Source organism: Solanum dulcamara, chromosome 8 (assembly GCF_947179165.1).
Source record: "Solanum dulcamara chromosome 8, daSolDulc1.2, whole genome shotgun sequence".
NCBI classification, from domain to species: Eukaryota; Viridiplantae; Streptophyta; class Magnoliopsida; order Solanales; family Solanaceae; genus Solanum; species Solanum dulcamara.
The window spans coordinates 68,228,864-68,255,795 of record NC_077244.1 but is presented as its reverse complement, the minus strand read 5'-3'; the positions used below and the strand labels follow the sequence as shown (position 1 = coordinate 68,255,795).

The 26,932-nt window shown below is 35.2% G+C and overlaps 2 protein-coding genes across 4 annotated transcripts; both read left to right on the top strand.

Moving 5' to 3' along the window:
* The first annotated feature begins 9,527 nt into the window (after positions 1-9,527).
* LOC129899167 (oligouridylate-binding protein 1B-like) lies at positions 9,528-15,022 on the top strand. Of its 2 annotated transcripts, none has more exons than XM_055974010.1 (12): positions 9,528-9,781; positions 12,170-12,231; positions 12,445-12,547; positions 12,687-12,763; positions 12,837-12,898; positions 13,023-13,110; positions 13,305-13,380; positions 13,468-13,498; positions 13,685-13,804; positions 14,011-14,093; positions 14,261-14,437; positions 14,544-15,022. In XM_055974010.1, exons 1-12 carry the CDS (start codon positions 9,677-9,679, stop codon positions 14,808-14,810), a joined length of 1,251 nt encoding a protein of 416 aa, XP_055829985.1. In that variant the 5' UTR covers positions 9,528-9,676; the 3' UTR covers positions 14,811-15,022. The 2 variants fall into 2 exon arrangements, with proteins under 2 accessions (XP_055829985.1, XP_055829984.1); XM_055974009.1 differs by having other exon boundaries at positions 9,529-9,781; positions 14,008-14,093.
* A 993-nt stretch (positions 15,023-16,015) lies between these two features.
* On the top strand, positions 16,016-26,917 carry LOC129898576 (protein PHYTOCHROME-DEPENDENT LATE-FLOWERING). Of its 2 annotated transcripts, none has more exons than XM_055973165.1 (12): positions 16,016-16,328; positions 17,486-17,528; positions 17,674-17,738; positions 17,820-17,900; positions 19,074-19,154; positions 20,104-20,265; positions 20,378-20,476; positions 20,550-21,928; positions 23,379-23,605; positions 23,690-23,838; positions 24,719-24,757; positions 24,847-26,917. In XM_055973165.1, the coding sequence occupies exons 1-12, from the start codon at positions 16,164-16,166 to the stop codon at positions 26,356-26,358; spliced, it is 4,002 nt and encodes a 1,333-aa protein (XP_055829140.1). In that variant the 5' UTR covers positions 16,016-16,163; the 3' UTR covers positions 26,359-26,917. The 2 variants fall into 2 exon arrangements, with proteins under 2 accessions (XP_055829140.1, XP_055829139.1); XM_055973164.1 differs by having other exon boundaries at positions 17,814-17,900.
* Positions 26,918-26,932: the final 15 nt, after the last annotated feature.

Sequence of the window (26,932 nt, the reverse complement as noted above, 5' to 3'; positions counted from 1 at the left end):
TATATTTTACACGATATCACTTTGTAGAATAAGGGGGAAATTGTTCTTTTCAATTGGTTGAGTAACATAAAGTCGGAGGAGACAAATAATTAAATTCGTCAAAAAATAATTTTTGAAGATGTAGATATTTGAATTTTTAAAATCTATCTATCATATTATTAAAAAAAAAATTGGGGTGGTGGAGGCGGCACAAAATTAGGGTAACAGAGAGGAAATAGAAAAAATAAAATAAAAACGAATCTGACTATTATTATTATTGATTTTGAGAGAACTTTTTATTGAAAATAGACAAAAAAAAATGGGTACGACGCCAGATTTTCATTTTTTTTTTTAAAAAAAACGTGTTTTTTAAATTAAAAATTTCTCTCTTAATTTCAAGGAGTTTTTTTCCTTTCTAACTCAACAACAACAAAAAAAAACTCAATATACACTTATTATTTCATCCTTTTGATAGCGCCTACCTTGAATTTTGAAATATTTTTTTTTCTTAATTTAAAAGGAACAAATTCGAATCTACTTTAATGGATAGTTGTCAATATTTATTTTATTTTGGATCACCTTTAATGATTATTCAATTGTTTTCTACTTTGATTTATTAAGACAATAGACAATTTTCAGAATATTTGAAAATAAAAAATAAGTAAATACTATAAAATAATTTTCAAACTTGAAATATTATGATGATAACACCTGTCATCATAATGTTATTCTAAATAATAGTGTGGATAACTTTCTTAGATAAACTTTTCTAAATTTACACACATTGATTACAATATAAGTTGATTAATATGTACAACTATATAAACTAAAGAGTAACAATATAATCTGAAAAATTATAATTGAATTTGTATATGAGAAATATATAAATCCTTGTAATAATTTTGTGTATAATTTTTTTTAATGATTTTTAAAGTGCATTGATGCAGTTACTATGATTGGTACTTATTCGGAAGCAGTGTCAATGCTCTTCAAAGGAAAGAAAAATATTGATGTGATAATAATCAGTGTCCATTTATCAAATCTGAATTCTTTTAAACTCTTGAATCAAGTTGTGGCCTTGGATATAATTTTATTGTGCAAGTATTATCGAATTCTTTCACTTATGACATCTATTGTGAGAAAGTCAGTTACTTTTATTAATTCACTATAAAAAATCAAATATAAATTTTTGTTATTAATATAACAACTCAGTGAAATCCCACAACGTAGATCTGGGAAGGATAAAGTGTAAGCAGACCTTACTCCTATTAAGATAGGACGGCTGTTTCCGAGAGACCCTCGACTCAAAAAGAAGCATACGTTATTAATAGAAGTTGGTTAATACGTTAGTTAAATGATTTGGAGCTAATAGAAGTTGGTGCATTTCATCGTTAAATATAAGTAGCAATAATTTTTTTATTATTTAATAACATGAATTATTTATCACTAATTTCTATTTTATTAAATATATGATAAATGGTTATTTTGTAAAATTATTTTTTATTATGAATAAAATAATGAATACGTGTGAGATTAGTTATTCACAGTCTATGATATAATTCAATTCTAATTGATAGTTTCTCGAAATAATTATGCAGTTGTCTCTGATGAACATAATGAACTCTTAGCAAAAACAGCTTTAAAAGAGGGAGCCTACCTTTTTATGGAAAAGCCACTTAACGAGGGAATTGTGAAATACTTGTGGCAATTTGTATTGAGAGAAAAAATACAAAAAAAAAAATGAGAAAAGGATTAGAAGATGAATACCAGATGAATGTCGTAATGTTCCTAATATTGAGGAACAAAGCAATAATATTCACGAGGCTGGAAATAATGTTATATCGAATGGAGAATGCAAGTTGAGGAGAAAGAGTAGAAGAAAAATAAGCAAAGAGATTAATGAAAAAGAGAGTCAAAACAATACTATTAATAAGATTGTTAGGCGAAGAAACTGCACAAAATGGACTGCGGATCTTCATGTAAAATTCATGAAAAGTTCTGCAATAATTTGGTGAAGGAAGTAAGTTACTTTATTATTAATGAAATTTTTGTACAATTCATTTCTATAGAGTGATATGAACATAGATAATCCATATTTATAGCTAACATCATCTTTGAAATAAATGTGTAAAGATTATTGTATTTATATGTATCTCTGCTTGATTTGAAAACGTTATAGTTATTAAATTAAAGTTATATTCGTATGGAACATGTAGGATGTTATCCCAAGAATATCGTGGAAGCAATGAATGTGCTTGGTCTTACTAGAATGCATGTCGCAAGCCATCTACAAATACATTCATAAAATTTTATATGTGAAAAATCATATATCATTAGTGTGTGTTTGATATGCGGAAAATTGTTTTTTTTAAAAAAATAATTTTTGTTTATATAGTTATTTCCTCATGTTTGATTACTAAAAATATATTTTGTTTGAAAAAGATTTTTTAATCAAACACTTGTGTGAGATTTTTTTTTCTATAATTATCTTAATTATAATTTTATAGTTGAAGCATAATAAAAAAATTAATTTTATATCTCTCTCACCACTAAATATTTAAACATTATTATAAATTTTAAGTACTGAAAAGTCTTATCAAAACACTCACTAATTAAAGAGGATCAGTGATAGACTATAGTTACATGCTTAAAATAATTAATTATTCATTGCTAATTAATTTTTTTGTAATGACTGTTCAATAAAATAACATTATTATCAATTTTTAATTCATATTATTTCAAAAGACTATTATCGCTCACAAAATATCAAACATTAAAAAATATTTTTTATTAAAAACGTCTTTTGTCATTTAAGAAGATAACTAATCACATTCATGATCTAACTCTTCTTTTATTTTATTTTTCTAACACCTCTCAAAAATGTCGTGTTGACAATTTGAGACCTCCAAAAGAGCAGAAATATGGTCGTCGCCCATCAAACCACACATCTTTAATTGGTTCTCAACAAAAAAGTAGGATTAGAAAAATTGGGACAATACCTCATCTTCAAAAAAATATTTCAAATAAAACTCAGAGCGATCTAGAATTCACATTATCAACTCTTTATACCAATAGCGCTTTTGTTAGAAGGGAAAGTTCAATTCAAGAGCAACTCTATGCTCCACAATTTCATGTTCAACCCCATCACCAAAGCATTGACAATTCATCCAATATCCCATTTTTGTCAGTCTCAAAAAATGTATGTTATTGTTTGAAACGTTGGGTTCAGAAGGATTACAAGACTCAATTATTGGGAACACTAATTATAGGTCTTATCTGATATTTGATAATGGGGATCATAATACTCAAAGTGATTATACCTTGAAGCACAATGTGCCTCATGGAAGAACATATCCAGATATCATAACGATGTCTGATATTGATATTGAAAATGCAATTAGTAATAAATTGAGAAAAACATATGCTAATATTCAATAACATATCGATGAACCAAATATGTCTTATTCAAGCAATATTGTCACGACATCATATAAGAGTGATATAGAAGAAATTGATTCAAATGAAAAGAAAAATTGTGACGCGTATTTCAATTTCACTGATATAGGTTATCTCTTTCAGAATCTTGGACCTCAAGGTGCAAACCTAGGCAATGAATATGACAATGAGTTTAATCAATCTTATTTTTATAATTAGCTTAGTCCTCCTATTTAATTTGATATTATATTTATTCTGTCTTTGATTGTTGATATTAACTAAAATCAATATAATTTTAAATCAATTTTTTGGATTATGTGAGATTAAATTATTATTTTTTCATGTTTGATTGAAATTATAATCTCTAATATTCTTATTTTGAATCAAATGAGTCCTCAGAAGATGAGATAGTGTTTTGATGAAATCCTCAGTATTATGAACTAAGAATTGTGAAAGCAATCAATTTTGACCTAAAAGTGAAAGAAATCATTTTTCTCCTTCTTATTAAACAAATTCCCTAAACTAGATATTTTTTTGATAACTTAATACTGACGTATTTTCAAAAAAAATATTGTTTGTCGCATATGTAATATCCTGTAGTTTATCTTAAACCTACATATGCAGGCAATAGCGACTTGGAGCTCCATATTTTAAGAATAGCAAATTATTCCGATGAATCACAACATGATGATCCAATATTATCGAGTCTATCAGTGACAATTCTCATAAGAGCTATTTGCAATGACAGTTATTTTTTCAAGTGAAAACTATAATTTTATTTCTCTGGAGACTATTCTATTTCGTATGACGTGGGTTGCTGGAATTAATGGTAGTTCATTTTTGTTTTTCCATTTAGAACTAATGGTCAATATAAGATTATATGTTTTTGTTCTTTTTTTGATTTGAAATTATCATTTTGTTTAGTATCAAATCTATTTATCATGTCATTTGTTATATCCCAAAAATTATCAGAATACCTCTAGAGGATAGTGTGCTCGTATAATATATCATCTTTATTTTTTTTGGCAATCCGAGGCTAGAATATCGATCAGGGGGAAGAATCATGTGGGAAAGTAGTCTCGGTTGAATTTTAGGACAATCGGATCAAAAGATAATTTTTTAGGCAAAATTGCTTAACCAGAAGAGTGTGCGACAGGTCCACATTCATTGAATGCAATTTTTGTGTTAAGTTGAAAATGTATTGAAACGGAACAAGTCCGCGACGTGGACTTGCTTCATCACAGTACCTGATTTTCAGTTTTAAGTAGGGACGGAGTTTTCTCCACTCTTCCTATACTTAACCCACGACTTCCTTAGGACATTTTCGATATCGAACTATTTTTTTAGAGTTTTATGAGCATTGAGTTTTGGGAAAAGTATTGAGCACCGAATCGGGTGAGAGTAACTAATAACTCCAACTCAATAACTACGTAGCCAATGTAGGTAAGGATTGTATCGCAAATCGGATGAATTTTCTTATTGTCCCTAAAGCGGATTTGACTGATTGATTGTGGATCCTTAATTAGTTGATTCATCTCTTACCCTGAAAAATTATTGGACGGACGTGACAACAACGTCGACTCGTTATACCTCACCGACTCATAGGTGATAATTGTCGGATAAGAGAAACTCCCAGATAGGTCTTGATAGTACTCTAAATGATTGGTTTGATAAATCATATTTACTTTAGACTTGTGATACCATGATTGGGTTCCTTATTCTAATTTGAGCTTATTGTATCTTGATGATTATTATTTTTCTGTCGTTTTACATACTCGTACATTCCACGTATTGACTTCCATTTAGTCCTGCATCTTTTCATGATGCAGAGACAGGTATTAGAGATCATCAACATACGCTTCATTGAGGATTAGATTTGTCATCAGCTTTGTTGAGTCCTCCTGATTTTGGAGGATTCCACACTTATCTTTCATTATGTTGAGATAATACTTTTCTTTCATTGAGGTAGCCATGAACTTATCATGAGCCCCATCTAGATAGCAGAGGTAGAGACTTCATAGACTATACAGTGATAGTTTGATTTGATGTCATTATATCTTGACTAGTTACTCTCAGACTATTCTTACGACATAAATTTAAATTTGATTGTTGTCCTTTGGCCTTTATTCTTTGAGTTAGTGATCGTGTTACCCTATATGAGGTGTTTTTCCTTACTTTTGAGTCTTTCGCTATATGATTGGATCAGTGATCAAGCCAAATGGTTCACTTGGGGACCAACAATGGTTTCTGAGTATCGACCATGTCTAGAATACCCCCGAACCGTGATAACATTACATAACTTTTTGGTTGACTAACTATATATTATATATGGAATTAATTTTTTGTGAGACTAATTGCATTTCAATTTGGCATAATATTTAGTGTATCCTTGATATCAATAGGATACACTTCTTACTGTTGCACTCATATGGACTTTAAGGTACGCTTATTTACTTCACAATAATCACAGCGTAAGTTAGGTAATATATTGAACATTGTTCGACACTATTGGTTGTTCGCAACATGAATTCTATTATTTTAATGTGAGGATCAACTTCGGCCTTATAACTCTCTACATTCAATAATTTCTTTCACCCACATTCTAGCAACTTTGTTTGTTGCTCTCTATTATTTCGCACTTAGCTTCCACATTTCTCACATGATGACTCAATTATATTTGCTTACTTGAGCATAACTACAAATCAAATGAATCAACTATATTTTTAGATGATGATGGAAGAATTTAGTGAGGAGTATTACTACTTTCTTCTGAAATATTTTTAACTTCATTTTTCTAGAATTACACCTTTAGTTATTTTTTTTAGATTCTCACTCTAGGATTTGTATTCTACAATTCTACTTTCAACACTTCAGAATTTTTTGCATATTGTAGAATCTTCATTGTCTTAAAGATTAAGTTGGGATGAGTTTTTAATAATTAATTAATTTTTACATTATCTGATCATTTTTTCACTTGTTGTAATAAGAAATGTATCATCGAAAGAAATAAATGCTAATTTTCAACGACAAAGAATATTTGATTCAAATAATATAGTCACAGTCTTACATGTTGTAACACCCAAAAGTTTCTAAATCAGATCAAGCTTTAAAAAATTTGAAATCTGCAATTTTGCAGATTTATGAATGAGTTTTACGGGTCGAAATCAAAATTATGACTCGTAGAATAGATCAGTAGATGAGATTCGAATGGTTGAAAATTTGACCTTGTATAAGACGAGAAGACTATCACGATCCTGACCCATCCTGAGTGGCACCTACGCTAAGCTTTCAGTGGAAGAATCAATACTAACCCAACTACGACACACAATTAGCAGAAAACAAGTAGTTAATAAGTGAAAAATGATTTAATATAGTTTAAAGATAATGTTACCATAAACTCAGGCAACATTATCAAAAACAAGCGAAAATTAACTCCCTAAAACCTTAAAGTCATTGTACCAAAACTCTATCTAAAAATCTAGAATAAGGAGATGCAACCTTGTAATGTCTCGAAAGTTAAAAAGTCAAAATGAGAAGAAACAACTCAAAAAAAATTCTTGGTGTAAGTTTTCAAGAGCTAACCTACAGACTATTCAAGGATTTATGGTCCGTTCCAGGATCTACGGTTCGTAGAGGTCAGTCTTAGAGGGATAAGTACTTGGAAAAATTATTAAGTCTTAGAAGTGCTTTATACGAGACTACCTACGGACCGTACCTTTCCTACGATTCGTAGGAGTCAACGTAGATGAAGATTTAGAGAGTTATGTATTTGAGTTGTACAGAACGAGAGGTTATATGGTCTGTATAACATATTACAAACTGTAGAAGTAGGGCGTAGAAGGAAGTTCAGAAGTGTGGAACTTTGTAATTTGATCAGGACTAAGGAAAGTCTATAGATCATAGATGTTTCTACTGTCCGTGGAGGGTGATCGTAGAAAGTGTGGATTCTTCTCCTGTGACTTCCACAAGACCCTATACAGTCCGTGTAGAGTTCTACGGACCGTAAAAGGCGTCCGTAGTCTAGCCAACAGTTATTTTCTTCAAAGGTAATCCAGACTTTTTCCATTCTTTTAATGTTAAAATTAGGTCGCTTTGGACTATTTCCTAAGACCTATAACTATCCAAACCCTTCAAAATCTATCAATTTCCTCTTATTCACTCGAAATCACTAAGGCTCTCAATGAATTCTCTCAAGTCAAGCTACGGTTTCAAGTTCAAGTCTCAATTACAATATCTTTTAGGGCTTTGATTCATCAAGGTATGTGAAAAATTCATTCGTGGGGTCATTTTCATTCATGAAGTCCCAAAGTGTTTTCAAGATTTCTTCCTAAACCTTAGAATTTGATGATCTTGCACTGAGTTCAATCAATTATGATTTATTTCACTTATATTGATCTTATTATGCATTATTCGATCTTATTTATATGTTTTTGATAAATTTTACATAAATTCATGCATTATGCCTATTTTATGATTATGAACTATGTTTGAAGAATTATGCATGCATCATGAATTTATCAACTATGATTTTAAGGATGCTTTAGATAAATTATCAACATTATGAAACTAAGGTTTGCTTCAAAAGGAAAATAATCTTATCATGAAGGATTTTTCATGATTTACCCACTTTGATTTAAATGTTCTTTCTTATGAAAAGCTTATCATGATGTAGATGCTTTTAATTATCTTTTATGACTTTGATTGGGTTGAGGTTCATGATATGTTTTAAGGAGCTATTCTTATGGTTTCATGTATTTTATGAAGAACTTGATATTACTAGATTCTTACCTTTCTATCAACGACTATGATTTGTTTATTTATGATATTCTTATTGAGAGTTTACCTAGCACCGAGTGGACTAGGAGAAATCACCTTGGTCCCACAACTACGTGCCTCCGTAGAATGCCCTAAATTGGACAATCAAAGCTTAAGCTAGTAGATTCATAAATAGCTCATTTAAGTGGTCCTCACCTTGACAAGTGGGACAATCTCTTTTCGGTGTGAGACAATGACATCGGACTCCATGTTGCAGCTCACATAATTTATGTTAGCTAACGATTTCTCTCATTATGCTATGTTTTGACTATGTTTCCTTACGAATTTTACATTGACCATGTTTGTGTTTATAAAGACGTTTTAAAGAATGATATCATATTTTGCTTGGTCATTGCATTATCATATTTTATGTGTTACATTGAACATTCTCCATACTCAGTACATTCTATAGTACTGACTGCATACTTTTTTTTGCTATATTGTTTTATAATATAGGTCATGATGCTTTCACTTATACCCATGGTTAGTACTTGGATCGTATCGACGTAGCATTGCTTGGTGAGTCTCATGCTTTGAGGACACAACCATGTTATGAGTTCTTTATGTCTTTCTTTTTCAGAGTATTATGGTGAGCTAGAGCTAGTCTTATGCCCCATCTATGTCATTAAAAGCCAATATAGTATTGTTTATTTTCGTTTTTCAAGTGTTATTCTCAGATTATTTTATCTTGAGTTTCTAAGATAAGATTGCCTTTAAAGACTTATCTTTCGCACTTCAATTTATGTTGATTTTATGTTATATCTTAAGTCATGCTAATGTTAAGAGGCTAGTTTAAGATCTCTCGGGATCCTATTCACCGTGTCACATATAAGGTCTAGCTTGAGTCGTGACAAATTTGGTATCAGAGTATCATGTTCAAGTGTACTAGGGTGTCTGACAAAGCCTCGTCAAGTAAAGTCTTGTTCATTGATGTGAAGCGTGCCACCGTTTTATGAATGAGAGGCTATGAAGCGTTTAAGAAACTTCACTTCTTTCCCAGTCTTGTATCTCTTTTTCCTTATCTATATAGTGATAGTTGAATTTGAAATTTCATTTTCTATTTGATAATATTTTGATTAATCTTTGAATGAGTCCTCAAATAAATAAATTTGTATTCCATGTCTTTGTATTATATATTCATATTTAATTCTAATTACTGAATAAATAAAGTTTTGATGAATAACCAATCGGGTGACAATGTATTATGCTATCCGGGTCTCAAGATCGGGTACTAAACGGGTTTGTCCTCTTCTATAAATGTCACCATTATCATCCGGTAAAAATCCTCTTTCATTTTCTCTTTTTTATTTATTTATTTTTTCTTTTTTTTCCCCCTTCTTCGAGGACCTTCTTTTTCTGTTTGCTTTGAGAACCCTACCATCGCGTTCGAAGGCTGGTGACTATCTCTCCTTCTTCGCTTAATCGATTGAAGCGATCTTTGAACAAAATGCAGAATCAGAGGCTGAAGCAACAACAACAGCAAGCTTTGATGCAACAAGCGCTTCTTCAACAACAGTCTCTGTATCACCCTGGCCTCTTAGCTCCTCCGCAGGTTCGTCTTTTTTTTTTTTGTGGATAATTTTTTCAATTTCTCGTTCCCCTATGAGTGTATTTTGTTGAGTGATTTGTATTATTATTGTTTGGCATCGCGGTGGATATTCTCGATTTTTAGGTTTTGCTTTGTATTTGGTTTGATTTATCTGGAAACATTGAGCATGAAGATTTTACTCTTTTCGTTTCAATTTGTTCTTCTACTTTACTTGTTAGTCCGTTTCAAAATGAATGCGTATCTGCCTTTTTTTTGGCAACACTTTAATTCCATTGTTTAAGACCATAACATTGAAAGACATTTTGGTACATTTGACATGACTGGCTACACGATTCAAAAGTTATCTTTTTAACTCCTTGCTGAGTCAAAAGAGGGCAAACAAATTGACATGAGGGCAGTGTCTTTTTTTTTTCAGAATTGTTTCGACTTGAAGTTGATCCTTTTTTTTTCGTCGTAGACTTGCCGAACTATTCGTTAGAAATGTAGTGTTTGGAGGTGTATTGGTGAGCTTGGCTGATTAGTTGATATGCTTTCAAGAGTTGTGTTTATGTAGTTCATTTCTCTGTGGGATGAGTCATACTCTTCCTGCTTCAAGCTTAAGCTTGTTGACCCACTTTTGAGTTTCTCAAGAGAAAAGCTTTAATTATAATAATGAAAAAGGGGGTTGTTAGAGGATATATCTGGTCTTTATTGATTTGTAAGAGTTCCCAAAGCCATTTATGTTAGTCCTGGTTACTCTTATCTGTATCTTTAAGATTTTGGTTGGATGCTAATATTCTTTCAAAGTACGAAACGTGGCATGCCATGGGTTTGAACTTAGCTTTTTGGAAGCATCTATGTGCATTTTTTGCTGCTGCACCACAATTTCTGTATTCTACTTAAATTTCTCTTTACAGTGTGTATAGCATGAAGGAAAATGTTTATATGAAGACTCTTCACATTTAGAGATATTTTCTGAATCATTTTGCTGTGTTTCATTGAGTATACAAATAGGAGATATATGGTAATCCTACAAGTTGGAGGATTGAAGGTAGAATTTGGTTATATTCTTATGTATTAAAGATTGGTAAATAATATTTTAATTGTTGGTTGAAGTGACATTGAGTACGAGCTAAGTTATGTGAAAAAAATTAAAGGTAACCGAATAAACAATCTACAAATCCATCTTTAGTTTTCACTAAAGTAGATTTGGTGAGTTGCATGTGATATGTGGTTCAAAATGTAATATTCTTTATTATATAAGAGACTTGTTCTTTGAGGAAGAAGTATGTGGACCCTACTTCAAGGGAGCCAGATAGTTAAAGGTTATTCCTTTGTAACGCTTGCTGATCATGCTTGACCAAATGATTTATGACTGGGTTAACTTAAAAAGTCTCAAACAAGGCAAGGCGAGATGAAATGTGAAGAAAGGTTTGGCTTTGACTCATAGAGAAAGGACCGTCTCAGCTCCCGTTTTAAAACCTACTGAGATAAGATAGGTGACTGAAGGGAGAACTAGACATATTTCTAGGGGGTGGTGAGCGTGGTGTGAAAAAGTAAAAAATAATTGTACTTGAATCTGGGAGAGCTGTGTAAGCCTTATGTAGCTTGTATAGTCATGGTTGTGGCAGAGAAAAAGACCATATATTAAAACCTTTAGGAAGTTGAAATCTTGGAGAATGGTCTAGTCATGAGGTAGTACCTTATCGTGGTGGTGGATTTAAAGTTTTTATGGAGTCCATTTTTGTTATTGGAGTCAACCCATTATCCGTAATGTCGCAAAATGAGATGTCATAGAGTAACAATCTTTTATTTAGAGGTTCATAATTGGATGATTATCCCCTCAGTGTCAAAATAGCTGCTGACCTTATATATTGCTTATGTTTACTTTCTCTGATGTATGGTATTAGGTAAACAGCTCTTTTGAGCGAAAATCTGATTATTCAATGGGATCCTTCTTGTGGGAATCAATTATCTTTGATTTTGTCATGAGTTTGTTGTTAATTGGTCCTTTGTAGTTCCTTTACCTGCTGTACATCTTCTTCCTCTTTACACAATGAAGTCAACCAAAAATAGGAGGGAGAGGGATAGAAAGAAGTAGGAAAAAGACAATTTCTAGATACTTGTTGGAACTGTAATGGGATACCATTTTGCTGCTATCATCTGTAAAGCTGTATTTGAGCTCTGAAAGAATGCTGCTTTTATGGTATATTCTTTTTACTTCTACATCTTTGTTATTTTCTAGCTTGCGTGTTGGGGTGGTGGGTGAGGAGAGGGAGCGTTATTTTTTTCTTTGTGATTCATGAAATTTCTTCCTGTTTTCCATGTATAATCTGTGAATGATGCTTGGATTTTCTACTTTTGGTTTATTCTTACCACCTTAGACACTCATATACATTCGGTTCGATGCAGATTGAGCCAATACCTAGTGGAAATCTGCCTCCTGGGTTTGATCCAAGCACCTGCCGCAGTGTGTGAGTATCCTGTTGTGGCCAGTCTATTTTTTCTCTCTTCCTGCCTGTTTACTTTGACATTTTCTTTGGCGTTTTTGAATTTTATGCATTTAACTTACTTTTAATTTGTTATGATTTGATTATTGGAGAAGGTTCTTATAGCTTCATGTATTTTTTTTTCCTTTCTTTTTCTTTTTTAAATCTTTTAGTTTCTTTATTTCTGAGAAAATGCAGGTTTGTTGGGAATATTCACCCGCAAGTGACTGAACCTCTTCTTCAGGAAGTTTTCTCTAGTACTGGTCTTGTGGAAGGATGTAAGCTGATAAGGAAGGAAAAGGTTATATTCTTCTCTCCTTGCTTAGCTTTGTATGAATTCTCTGCTATGAGGACTTCCTCCTTTCTCTCTTCTCCTTAAGTATTTTAGACCTTTTCTCTCTCTCTGACTCTGTAATTTACAAGTCTGCTCTCTCATGCAGTCATCTTATGGTTTCATCCATTACTATGATCGTAGATCAGCTGCACTTGCTATAGTCACTCTTAATGGAAGGCATCTGTAAGTAAATTTATGAGCTCTCTATTTCAAACTTGGCATTGGTTTTGCTGTGACTCTTACTCCGTCGTTACAGGTTTGGGCAGCCTATTAAAGTTAATTGGGCTTTTGCCAGTGGACAGAGGGAGGACACTTCAAGTAAGTTTCAGTTTCTACTTTCTCTCTATCAATTTTTTTATCCTCAATTTTGCACTTCGGCCATTATTTTTTCTTGGTGCTAGTTTGTGAATCTGTGTGAAGAGTGTTATTCTGTTCTTTGCAGGTCACTTTAATATATTTGTTGGTGATCTAAGCCCGGAAGTTACTGATGCAATGCTGTTTGCTTGCTTCTCGGTTTTCCCTGGTTGCTCGTAAGTGTCATCCTCCTATTTGAACCCACCCTGATACATGTCAGAAAGTTCTTTCCATTGTTGAATCTCACGTAATGATTGTATCATGCCTTTATTTAATTTACTTCTGAAGGTTTAAAATGCATCCACGAGGGAAAAATGATAGGGTTAGCAATGCTTAAATACAGTGGCTAATTATCCCTTTTTTATGACAGTGATGCAAGGGTAATGTGGGATCAAAAGACTGGGCGTTCTAGGGGTTTTGGTTTTGTTTCTTTCCGTAACCAACAGGTAATTTTTTGGGTATATAGCTTCATGTTTTCTTTTTTCATCCTCTCTTAGATATTACGACAAACTCTACTTTTTTTTTAATTGCAGGATGCTCAAAGTGCCATCAACGATTTAACAGGTAGAGAGCATTTGAGCAGTTTTTGTACACATTTCACTTTGTTCATTTTGTGTATGTTGTAGACCGTCCCTATTCTATGGGGAGCTAGAAGATTTCATTTTCACAATAACCTTAAGTTTGAATACAAACTTGCTTCTAATCTGAATGTCTGATTGTGCGCATTTTATTTCTCCTTTGTTTTTAAAGGCAAATGGCTTGGTAGTAGGCAGATACGTTGCAACTGGGCTACCAAAGGTGCTAACTCAAATGACGACAAACAGAGTTCTGATGCCAAAAGTGTTGTGGAATTAACAAATGGTTCATCAGGTGTGTAATTTTTTTATGAACCCTTGGCCAGTGCTTTAATTGGTAAAGTAGACAAGCTTAAGTACTGTGTATCAACACTAGTTGAATTCAGTACATGTATTTCACTATGTTGTATACCCTCAATCAATTTGTTCTTGCCCCCCTTGGACTTGGTCAATATCATAAACTAAATTCCTTGTTTATTTGCCTTTTTGGTATTGTAGAAGATGGTAAAGAGGCAGCGAATAGTGATGCTCCAGAAAATAATCCACAATACACCACTGTTTATGTGGGAAATATTGCTCCAGAGGTGAGGACATCTCTTACCATAGTTTAATGTATGCCTTTCCTCCATTAAGATGTCAACATTGTAACTTCTAGGTTGAAATAACCAGGTTGCCTTGGCATATTCTCTAATTTCCTTCTTGAATTTGCTTTTGGCAAGGACTTTTCCCTTACAGACTTTTGTTATTTCAGGTAACACAGCTTGATCTCCATCGCTACTTTCATGCCCTTGGTGCAGGAGTGATTGAGGAAATTCGAATTCAGCGTGATAAAGGGTTTGGTTTTGTAAGATACAATACTCATGCTGAGGCAGCGTTAGCAATTCAAATGGGAAATACCCACTCAGTTCTGGGTGGAAGGCAGATTAAGGTTTATCTCTGTGCTTGATAGCCATTTTAGCTCTAGTTGTGTGTAGTTAGACTAATCCGTTTGTGTTAATCTTTATGGTTAATTGCTCTAATTTGTGTGCTTACAGTGTTCGTGGGGTAACAAGCCAACTCCACCTGGAGCAACCTCGAACCCACTTCCTCCACCAGCTCCCACACCATTAGGTATTTCAGCCACTGACCTTTTGGCATATGAGAGACAGCTAGCTATGAGCAAGATGGGTGGTGTCCCAGGCCTCATGGGTCAATATCCTTTGAAGCAAGCATCAATGGGGATGGCCTCTGGAGCAAGCCAAGCTATATATGATGGTGGTTTCCAGAATGTTGCTGCACAACAGCTCATGTATTATCAGTGATGTGCTGAGATCTGGCTCTGCAGTTGTCGTTGCCTTTCTACCTAGTTACCTTTAATAACACTTGGGTTTTCTCATGTTCTCTTTTTTTTCTTCTTAATATTTAGGCATCATGCCTAGTTAGATGTGAATGTCACGTGTATCAATACGTATAATGTATGCATTGTCTTCCAGTTTATTAGTAGGAATGAGGGAATACTACGAGGTTTGCTCCATTATTGATGTTCATACGTGCTTTGATATAGTGACTTATGATCTATCTTCGTCTTGTTTCGAGAATTTTGATGCATCTTTTCTAGCAGGCGCTATTGGGGCACAATATAAATCTGAGAGAATTGCTACTGCACCCATCCAAGTTTGCTTCTTAACCATCTAGAAAACAAGTTTGTTTCAGCAATAAAGTATTTGAATTTGCTGCTGCTTGTAGTTTGTGTGGAGTTTTATGTATGTATATATGAACAAATGCAAATAAGAGAAGCATTTTTTTATTGGTTAAATAAAATATTAAACTGTTCAGGACTAAAAATTTATTAAATGAAAATCAACAATAAATATGTTATTGGTTTGATTATGATTTAGCGTGTCTACAAATTGAGAATGCCATAACAAAACTGGTATTTCAAAAAAAATTTGTACCGGTCGATGTGCACATCTAGTATCCCTTCCCTTGTTTTAGTTCCAATCATGTACCTTCTCTACAGTTCCCAATTTTTCTATATTACTATATATATATATATATATATATAATTTTGTTATATCAGGTAATTGGGTAAAATATTTATACTAGTACTAGTTATAATTAATAGCTCATTTTCGTCACCTGAGATAAAATTCTAATGGACCTTTTCCTAGAGATATAACATTAGGAGTCCAATTCTTTTCTTTTCTGATTATTATTGGTAGAGTATTACTCATATTTAGTAATTAAGGGTTAGAACGTAATTAGTTATAATCAGAACTTAAAAATAGCTAATCCATTAAAAAAAATTCAAATTCTACATTTAATTGAAAGAATTGTTTTTTAAATATATTGATGTTTAATTTTTACTATTAAAAATTAAATTTATGTTTAACCAAACATAAATTCTTTAAAGCGTAAAGCGGGTCCATACCAGCCCGAAAGAGAATTGGATCATGAACGGTTCTAGTTGGGTTTCCCTTTTATTCAACCATTCTTCTTCTACTTTTATTTATTACCGAAACAAAATCAAAACGTCCAGAGTCAAAGCGCTCTCTCTCTCTCTCTCTCTCTCTCTCTCTTTCTCTCTCTCTGCTTGTTAATTATGCCCAATACACAGAGACTACTTCACTAAGTCTCCGGCGGCGGATCAACGCTTCTGTAAAAATTTTCCGGCAATGGGGGTTTCATTTAAGGTTTCCAAAACCGGTACAAGGTTTCGGCCCAAACCAGTACATCCCGACACCGAAGAACACGACGATGTCGCTTTTGGAGCTACCAAAGAAAGGAATTCACTTCTTCCACAAAATAAATCCAATTCCGCATCTGCTGGAAAGCTCACGGTAATTTTTTCGTTCACATGTTCTGTAATTGGGTTGGATTTTCAATGGCTTTCATTTTTGGTTGTCAGTATGCTAAATTCGTAAATTTACCTTTTTTGTATGATGAGTCTAATTTGATTGAGTTCTTTGAATATTGTCCTCCCAATGTTTGCTGCTTTACTATTGTTCTAGCACTCTCTAATCTCTCAATTAGCAAAAAAGATAAGTTCTTTGAGTTGCACTTGAACGACCATTTGCGATTTCTATCCTTTTCAATATGATCTAACCCTAACCTATTTCTTTCCTTGTAAAAACCACGAATGACTTTATATTTATAAGGTGAATAATAATAATAATAATAATAATAATAATAATAATAATATGTGGATTGCACCCAAGGGTGAGCACAAGCTGGCCCGACACCGCGATTGTCAAATAATAATAATATGTTGATTTTTATACAATGGACACTAATACAAAGATTGTAATGCACATATTGCAATACCAAAGTCAAGATTAGTTGTGTCCTGATATTGGTAATACGTGTATTTTTATTTCACATTTAATCCCGTATGGAATAATACCAACTATCACAGAAGTTATGCAGCTATTGGTTTTTATACGTTTTATCTTGGAACTCCAACACTGAATTGATACGACAGAATTGCATCAGTGATGCAGCCAAAACCAACGTTGTAATGCACAATTTTGTGTATGGATTAGTTTTCTTATAAGCAAACTAGACGACCTCAAAGAGTACTGTTAGAATATACTATACTTCATCTTGTGTAAATGAGGTTGAATTTGATGGAAACTTCCCTGCATACACACATTTGATTTGTATGCGAGACTGAAAGAATCCCAAACAGTATAAATACCCATGCAGTCAAGGTAAATGGAACTTCTAGCTCATGAAATTTATAAAGAAAGGACATAAATGAAGCCAAAATTTTAGCAAGATCAAGTTGGAGTTCTAAAATGTGGTGAAGTGAGAGATCCAAGTTGTCAGCTAATGATCACTCCCGTAAATAGTTAGTCCATCATAGATAGTTACGGGACTCATGTGTTATTAATCTCACTAGAGGGATCATGGAAAAGTATGCCTCATAAATTGTGTTTCTTTTGAAGAATCACTGAAAAATTTAACTTCACTGATAACATTTCCCTGTTTGCCATAGGGTGCGGTTGTGCATGGAAGCAAGGATGTTGCTAGAGTCCCTGGTAAGTGAAGATCTTGTGAAGGACTTCATTTATATGGGAAGGACAAATGATTCGTTCTTTCTCCCACTTATTTTACCCTTTTTTTAATTTCAAGAGTTGTGCATTTTTCAGTAGTCATTTGTGCTTATCGTGCTATATTGAGCAGATAATGAAGTTTCCTTTACATTGTGCCTTTTCCCGGATGGATATTCTATTGGGAAGCCCTCTGAGGTTTGTTAGTAATCATATATGCACTATATAATGGTTGTCAGGTTTTTGGGCTGACAGTTATGTTTTCCTTTTCAGATGCAGAACGAATATGGGCATCAAGCCTCTGAAAATGTTCCGAAATTATTGCATCCATATGATAGAGCATCTGAAACTCTCTTTTCAGTAAGTGTACTGAGCTTTTTTCCCCTCTTTCCCTTATCTCTCTATCTGTGGGTGTGTGGATCATCTATTGCTTTGTTCCTGAACTCTTTTTTTAACAAATTAATAGCAAAAGAAAGTGTAAAATATCTGGTCAAATGGGAATCAACCACAATTATCTATCAAGTTTTTCCAGCTGTCTATACCAAAAGATTTCTCTCGTTACAACAAATATATGAATGCCACTGTGATATTTTTATTCTCAGTACTCTCACAAGACAACTTCCTATTCAATCCAAATATATCCAAACCGCATACATTGGTAACCTCCAGCTCGACATCTGTGTCATTGGTAGCACCTAGAGAAAAGCCCGGGGTCAAATCTCTGATGTAAGGCTCCTGTGCACCAGTAGGTGGTGCCCTCGCCATTGTCTTTAAAAGCAATTCCAACTCACGATAATTTGCTCCTTCTTCCTTAGATCATCCGCCATTAAGGTCACATCCTGCACTGCACCTACCAAGTGAAAAAAAACTGCTCTCTGTGGTGGTACCCAAATATATTCAGCACCTTGCTCTTCTCCTTGCCTTCTGTTAACTCCCTATATTTAGCGCCCGACCCCTCTATATCCTCTTGTCTTCCTAACACGAACAGCTTGCGAAATACATTTATTTTTCAGGTAGTGCTTAGTCATAGATCTTTAGCTGCTAGCAAACAGTAGTATATTTTCGTGAAAGCATAGTATGATTGAGAGACAGAAATTTAATGCTCAGTTTTGAGTTGAACTTGTCTGTCTGTGTTTTTTATAAGGATTTATCTGTCGTCTTTTTTAATTTATTAAAAGAAGGATTTATCTGTCTATATACTCTTGATCTGCAAAAACTTTATGGTCTGGCCATTTTCATTTGGAATAGTAATTAGCTTTTATAATAATAACTTAATAAGTCCAGTCAGTACTAATTGGACTGGAGGAGTGAAAGCCCCACTGATGCCGAAGCCATTCCACTCGTCATTCTTCCCTTTCCAGGATGGACTTGGCTTCAGTATTCCTGAAGAAACCAAGTTTGCGGTTACGTAGATGATAACCGGCATATACAAAGTTTGTTTGATTATCTTGTTTTGTTATCTTATCTTTTCTTTGTATATTTGTACTGTTACCTTTCTCAAATAATTTTCTTTGTATATTTATGCACCTGGAGGCAATTGAGTCTGGACATCTGCCTGGCGATATTTTGGAGGATATACCTTGCAAATATGTTGACGGAACCCTAGTCTGTGAGGTAAGGTTTCTGGTCCAGAAGAGCAATTATAACTCCTATAAGATTTAGAATATCATGGGTAGTACTTTCTTCAATTTGTATTCACCATCTTGTGAACAGAGATTGTTGATTGTTTGTCTTATACTAAGAGATGCTAATAGACCCACTTCTTCTTAAGAAATACATGTCCCTCCGACACAAAATGCGGAGTTGGAGTGCAATAGTTAAAGCATCTAATATTTGGTTTGGACTTTGGATTAGGACATCAAATTTTTCAAATTTAGCTTTTTACTCTTAGTATTTTTCAAACCTGTTTAGGAAATGCTTTTCTCAAGCCAATGGTCTTATCGGAAACAACAAGGTCTGCATACACCCACCTTCCCCATATCACATTTATGGGATCACACTGGATATTATGTTGTTGTTTTAGTAAAGTTACATATTTGGTAAATATGCAAGTAAACTATATCATAAATCACTGTCTTATAATTAAAATATTTAGGTATGTTTTTACCTTATCAAAATTTAAATTAAAATTTAGGTAGGTTTGAATGGATCCTTGTAAAAGAAAAAATTGTTTAATTCCCCAATACTAATAGTGTCATGTACACAGGAGAGGGGGAATTAGACTATGGGTTCAGAACTTCCAATTTTGCATCTATACTTAATGGAAGAAATCAAAACAGCAAATGAACTTTTAACAGATGTCAGTAACTCAGCTTTGTCATAGACTTTATTCTTCTTTCTGCAAAAATAGAAGTCTCCGATTACTGGTTTGGCCTTTTTTACTACAGGGTTTATCATTATACTTCATCTTCTTCTTTTTCCTAATGAAAACTTGAAATTTTCTACCTTCTACATTTTTTTCTTCTCCTTCTGAAATGACTGTTGCCATTCCTTTTCCTATCACATAAACATAGAATTAGGATAGTGTTTTATTTCTTAATTTGGAATGGGATTACTATTGCAGGTGCGAGATTATCGGAAGTGCTTCCCTGAAGCTGGACAAAATGCGCCTTCAGCCACTGGTTGTCCCATTATTAACAGAGTATGTCTAAAAATGTCTCTTGAAAATGTGGTGAAGGACATTCCATTGATTTCAGATATTGCTTGGACATATGGTGATATGATGGTTAGTAAGATCGTCTCCTCTTAGCGGCATTCAAATGGTTTTTTAAGATCGACACCTCTTAGTGGCGTTCAAATGGTTTTGTATTTTAAAGCAATATTCTCTTATGCTGTAGGAAGTTGAATCCCGGATATTAAGAGCCCTGCAACCACAACTTTGCTTAGACCCCGCCCCAAAGTTAGACAGGCTCCGCAACAACCGAGCTTCCTCAAAGGTAGTATGCTTTATCCATCTTCATGTGGTAGAAGGAGCTCATGTATTTAAACTGTTTTGTATTTCGTTCACAGTTAACATTGGGTATAGGCAATCTAAGGAGAAAAAGACTAAGGCAGCTTCCAGATGTGATTGCCATGTCTAATGATAAAATCCATGGGAAAAATATTTGCATAGATAGAGTGCCAGAAAGTTCAAGGTCAGGAGACACTGGACAGTTTCTGCCGCAGCCTGCTCATGAGAATCTGAACCGACAAATTAATGGACCAACCAATATGTTGGCACTAAGAAGTAACAGTTTTGGGTCTGAAACCTCTATTCCAGCATCGCCTTCGGTATCTCAGCAACCAAAGTATCAAATGGGGGTTGTGAGTCCAAGAATCATGCAGGACCATAGGTCAGGAGTTTTAAATGCGTCAGTAGCTTCTCCTGCTGCGCCAGAAATGATGCTTTCATATGTGGATGCGATGAGCTCTGGTGCTGCTTCTTTACATAATAAGAGAGAGAATCATGATGGCCAAGCATCTCCCCTGTCCAGTTTAAGCAAGAGGGCAAGGTTTACACATATGAGTGCTGATTCCAATCAACAGCAACTTATAGGAGGACAGATAGATGGCTCTCATGCTCCAGATTTGCACTGGAAAAATTCTTTATTACAGCAACAATCAGTTTCTAGGGGAATTCCATATGCTAACACAAGCATGCAAAAGTATCCTCAACAAATTTTTGAAGGAGGTCTGAACCAGGAAGCTGGAACAATGCCATTCGCTGCAGGACAGCAAGGAATAAAGTATAACTTAAAGGAAGAGCCTACTGAGATAGAGAGATTGGACAAATTAGAGCCAGGAAGGACTAAAACTGAGATGCAGATGGTGGAATCGGATATGAACCTTATGGAATCCCAGCAGGCCCGACTAAAGCAGAGACTGCCTCAGCAGTTTATACGGTCTGGCTTTCCTCAGACACCCTGGAATGGCCTTGGTCAGCCTCTTGAAAATAATCTCCGGAAAGAAGACCTATTCCAGAACAGGAAAATAGTGCAAAGTCCTCGTGTATCTGCAGGAGGTTTGCCTCAATCTCCTTTATCGTCCAAGTCTGGAGAGTTTTCTAATGGTTCTGTAGGAGCTCAATATGGTTCAGCTGTGACTAGTGGACTAATACAATCAATGAAGGAGAAGCAAGCATCCACATCTGTTGCTCCAGCCGGTGGAACAACATCTATGACTTCTAGCGCCAATGATTCCATGCAGCGGCAACACCAGGCTCAAATTGCTGCAAAGCGGAGGTCCAATTCTGTTCCTAAGACCCCCATGATGAGTGGAGTTGGTTCTCCTGCCAGTGTCAGTACCATGAGTCTTCCAATAAATGCAAGCAGTCCTTCCGTAGGATCTACACATTCAGCTGACCAAATCATACTTGAAAGGTTCTCCAAAATTGAAATGCTGACAACTAGGTATGTTTATAGGACATTATTTTGACCATTTAAATAAGCTATTATCTTGAATCAGCACAAGTTTATTATGTCAAATAGAGCACTTAAATTGTGTCATCATGGTCAAAGGATGTACCTCGCATGCATGTGTTACCTTTTGATAACTGGTACATTCAAAATAGTCTTTTGAGACTGTATTATGTCGTTATAAAAGAGCTTACTGGTCTTCTCAAAAAAATAAAGGAGCTTACTGGTTTAGTATCTGTGGTCTAGAAGTGCCCAGAGTTATAACAAATAGAAGCTGTCTTATGTGGGAGTGTGGGACAACCAATGTTACTGGTATGTGACGTGTGTTGTTGTTGTGGTGGTGGCACTGGAAGAGTAGCTGCTCTGATATTCATAAAATTCTATGCTAAACCTTTAGAAAGATGGGAATATTTATACGAGAATGCCAAAAACGTAATCTAAGGTTCATGAAAAAGGCTAGAGGCAACAGCTGCTTTTTCATGTTGTCTATCTCTTGAACGGCAGCTTGAGAAAGATAATTGAGACTAATTAAGTGAACTCTTTGCGAGATTTATTGCAATTATGCAAAATACTATCATGTGAATGCACAAAGATGACGAGAGCTCAAAAAGAGAGACAATCCTTTTTTCAGTTCTCCGAAAAAAGGGACTAGACAATGTTGACATGGGATGGAGGGATAAGTGTATCTTTATTCTTGGTCTCTGTTTTGTCTTTTCTCTGTCATTCCTACACTAATGGTCATATTTTTCTTTTTGTTGATAAAATTGATCATGCTCTAGAGGTATTTCATTTTTACAGCTTAAGTTGTCCGTTTGGTTTCTTCAATTCTTTTGTCTTGCGCCCTGAAGTATTAGCTAAACCCCCATTATCTCCACTTTTCTCCTGTAGCCCAAAGATCATGCCTGAAATGTATTGCAAAATGCATCCAATACTGATGTCTGAGTTTATATCTGTATTACTTGATGGGTATTAATAAGAACTCAGTCCATTATTGTGCAGGAAATTACACCCAATGACCTTGGAAATGGGTGGTCTTGAACTTTTGACCCCTGCTTGCCCCATGGACAAACCTTCATGGTCAAAAGTCAAAACTTGTTAAACTTGAAGTCTTGACCATGAGGCAAACAAGGTTAAAAGTTCAAGACAACCCACCTCCAATCCATTCTTGTAAATCACCCTCTATTGTGCATAACAGGGTCCTGGTTGGAGTGATGAGTTACAATTTCACATTTCGTCTGTCGTGTGTGTGTGTGTGTGTGTTAATTCTTTTAATCCCCCATGCTTGTTCAAGTGATATCAAGTGATCTTTACTTCAGATGTAATGTATATCTTCTTATCAGCTTGCTTATTTAACTATGTATTTTTCTCAATCACTGTTCCTAAAGCTTGATATTACTCTTATATTGAAATCCTCAAAAGCTCACGTCAACCATCCGAATTTCAGGTTTCAACTTAATCCCAAAAAGAGCAAGGTCGAGGAGTACTCTAGCAGGAAGCCAAATGTCTTTCCTACTCAGCAGTTGCATATTCATCTTTCTAATGATTCAAACAATGAGAATGTCAAAGATGATTCCTGCAAAATGTCATTGTCAAAATCATTAGTAGGTGGCAGTACAAATGTTTGCAAAAGAAGAGTCTTGAATTTTCTGCAGACAGAGCGCATTCTTCAAGGTCTGTCCATTATTAATGCACTCTCAATCTGTATCATTTGCTATTTTCTAACTGATACTTTGACTGCTTGATGTTATCTATTAGGGAATGGTTTTTCATGTGTTCCTAAGGTGCGGACTAGAATGATCATGTCAGAAAAGCCAAATGACGGCACTGTGGCAATGCATATTGGAGAAATAGAAGAGGTCCAATACACGACTGCTGAGGATTACCTCCCAACGCTACCAAATACTGTGAGTTTTGTGCACAATATTTGTTTGTATGGACCAGACTGGACCACCTTCCTTTTGGTGTCCACTCATCCTACTTAATCAAGTAGGACGAGATTCTGAAGCCAGCTATTCTGAGCTTAATTTTAATTTAAAAGCCATATGGGAACACCCTTAAAAGTAAAGTGGAAGAATGATAAGCAGTCCATAACTCCTGGATCTAGGTTTCAATATGGTGGAGCTTTTAAATCCATTGCTGCTAGCATGTGCCAATCTTAATGTTGCAAATGTGTACAATACTCATTCGAACTCATTAAATTGGCTTGAACCTATTCAACTCTAGCAGTTGGATATTTTGATCAAACCTGCAGTAAGATGGTGCACTAGTGTTTACATCCCAAAAGCAAGAGTGTAGTCCTGTTTAGTTGTAGGAACTAATAAAATCTATACTCGTTTAGTTGTGCAGGAACTAATAAAATCTATCATTGTATAACCTTCTCATAAGGCGAGTTATCCTTACATTTACTTATCAAGTCTTAAGATCAGTCAATCAAATATTTGATGATAATCGCCTTTGATATGCATCTATCAATATCTTTGATGATGTTTGCCTCAGATGAATTCTGGATTTTAAACATTTAATCGAATTTCTAAGCAAAGTCTTAGTAAAGCGAGTAACAGAAATAACTAGATGCAATTTTCGAGTTACTTAAGAGACATCAATTCGTGGATATGGTAAGGTGTATCTGAAACACGGAGAATTGGAGAAAAGCACGTGGTAGCTTCTATAAGAGGCATCTTATTTTCATTTGTTTCAACCATTTTAAATTGGGATGCCACTGGAAGAAATTTACAATAATCTTTTGCGTTTCTGCTACTTATGTCTGAAATTTTCCTGTCACAGCACTTTGCAGACTTGCTTGCTGCACAGTTTTGTTCACTGGTAAGTTAACTGCGTAAAATCTATAGCACTAAGGATCAATATTGCTTCAGCAACTTGTCCTTATTTTGTCGTGCACCAATATGTTGCAGATGGTACGTGAAGGATACCTTGTGGAAGATCATGTCCAACCAAGACCAATCAGCATGAATCGTGCTTCAAGTAATCAAACTAACATGCCAGGAATGCCACCAAATGGATCAGTAGCTGATCTGCAGCAATACTCCGAAGGGGTCTCTGGTCAGTTGTCCAATGATCTTGCAAGGCCCTCTAATGGTGTTAATTCATCAGTAAATTCACCCCAGAACATGCAAGGCCAGAGAGTACTGCCTTCCGGGAATGCTCACGCATTACAGATCTCTCAAGGACTCCTGACTGGGGTTTCAATGCCTTCTAGACCTCAACAATCTGATCCATTATCCCCTCTGCAGCAGCAGCAGCAACAACAGCAGCAGCAGAATCAACATCCTCTGATACAACAGCAAAATCCACAGTTACAAAGATCCCAACTAATGCCTGCTTCGAATCCACTTGCTCACCTAAATACAGTTGGCCAGAATTCCATGCAGTTGGGTAATCAAATGGCTAATAAACCATCGGCAGTGCAACTTCAGCTATTACAACAGCAACAGCAGCAACAACAATCACAACAGTTGCAGTCGCAACAATCCCAGTCGCAGCATCCACAGATGCAGAGGAAAATGATGATGGGCCTTGGTAATGTAGGTATGGGGAACATTAGCAATAATATCGCTGCGCTTGGTGGCATTGGTAATGTTATGGGCATGGGAGGTGTAAGAGGAGTTGGTGGACCTGGAATTTCAGCTCCAATGGGAGCCATCGCTGGCATGAGCAATATATCTCAAAACACAATAAATATTAGCCAAGCATCTAATATAAGTAACGCAATCAGCCAGCAACTTCGTAGTGGTGCACTCACTCCACAACAAGCTGTTTTCATGCAAACCAAACTGAGAATGGCAGCACAGAACCGAACAAATATGTTGGGGAGCCCACAGTCAAGTTTAGGTGGTATTACGGGAAATAGACAAATGCATCCAGGCTCTACCGGTCTTTCAATCTTGGGCTCTCTCAACCGAGCTAATATCAATCCAATGCAGCGACCAGGAATGGGTCCAATGGGTCCACCAAAGCTAATGGCAGGTATGAATCTTTACATGAACCCGCAGCAGCAGCAGCAACAGATACAGTTACAGCAGCAACAAATGCAGCAGCAACACATGCAACAGCAGCAGCAATTGCAGCAACAGCAGCAAGAGACAGCTTCGCCTTTACAGGCTGTAGTTTCACCTCCTCCAGTGGGCTCACCTTCAAATCTGGCAATCCCACAACAAATGAACCAAAATTCACAGCAGCCACAGCAGCAACAACAACAGGCCAGCCCACAGCAGATGAGCCAACGAACTCCGCTCAGCCCACAGCTGAGTTCAGGGGCTATCCATCCTATGAGTACTGGTAATCCAGAAGCATGCCCAGCAAGCCCTCAGTTGAGTTCACAAACCTTGGGGTCTGTAGGCAGTATAACCAATTCTCCGATGGAGCTACAAGGTGTGAACAAGAGTAATTCCATTAATAACGCCTAATTGAGATGGAAGTTTCAGCTCCTTTTGAACTGTAAGGTGTTGGTATATCACCCCTGCCATGTCTATGTATACATCTGGTCAGGTTACCGTGAAGATGAAACAAAATGGTGCCTCTGGCCAGTGCTGGTTGAACAGATGTCTTTGTAGGTTGTGGAACATGGATTGTCTGGTTTATGGCATCCCAAAAAGGAAACCAGAAAGGACTTAGGACATGCAAATTCTTCTTCTTTTTTCTTGGGAGAGTGAAGAGACAGACAGCTTTTAATCTCCTGAGCAGGCTGAAAGAACTCATGCTCCAATGTTGATCTGTGATAAGCTGGTAGAGCAACTATTATTCTAGGTTTATTCTGTTCTGGGTATTCTAAATGAGATGTCTAATTCAATTTGTCTGATATGTTGTGATCAATCATATTGTAGTTCAATATGATCCTTGGTAGCAGATTATAGTTCACATCGTAACTAGTGATATAAAGGATTTACTTCATTCTTGCATGAAGACAATGGCATAGTTGTAATCTTCTTGGTTGATAGACGTGTAAATGAGTAGAATGTTTGTGTATATAGTTTCTTATTT

Excerpts from the sequence above, each read along its gene's own strand:
- LOC129898576 (XM_055973164.1), top strand. The coding sequence starts at position 16,164 with ATGGGGGTTTCATTTAAGGTTTCCAAAACCGGTACAAGGTTTCGGCCC. Across the intron at positions 20,477-20,549 it reads ACAACCGAGCTTCCTCAAAG|TTAACATTGGGTATAGGCAA; the intron begins GTAGTATGCTTT and ends TTTCGTTCACAG. Across the intron at positions 23,606-23,689 it reads GACAGAGCGCATTCTTCAAG|GGAATGGTTTTTCATGTGTT; the intron begins GTCTGTCCATTA and ends GTTATCTATTAG.
- LOC129899167 (XM_055974009.1), top strand. The coding sequence starts at position 9,677 with ATGCAGAATCAGAGGCTGAAGCAACAACAACAGCAAGCTTTGATGCAA. Across the intron at positions 12,232-12,444 it reads CCAAGCACCTGCCGCAGTGT|GTTTGTTGGGAATATTCACC; the intron begins GTGAGTATCCTG and ends GAGAAAATGCAG. Across the intron at positions 12,548-12,686 it reads AGCTGATAAGGAAGGAAAAG|TCATCTTATGGTTTCATCCA; the intron begins GTTATATTCTTC and ends TCTCTCATGCAG.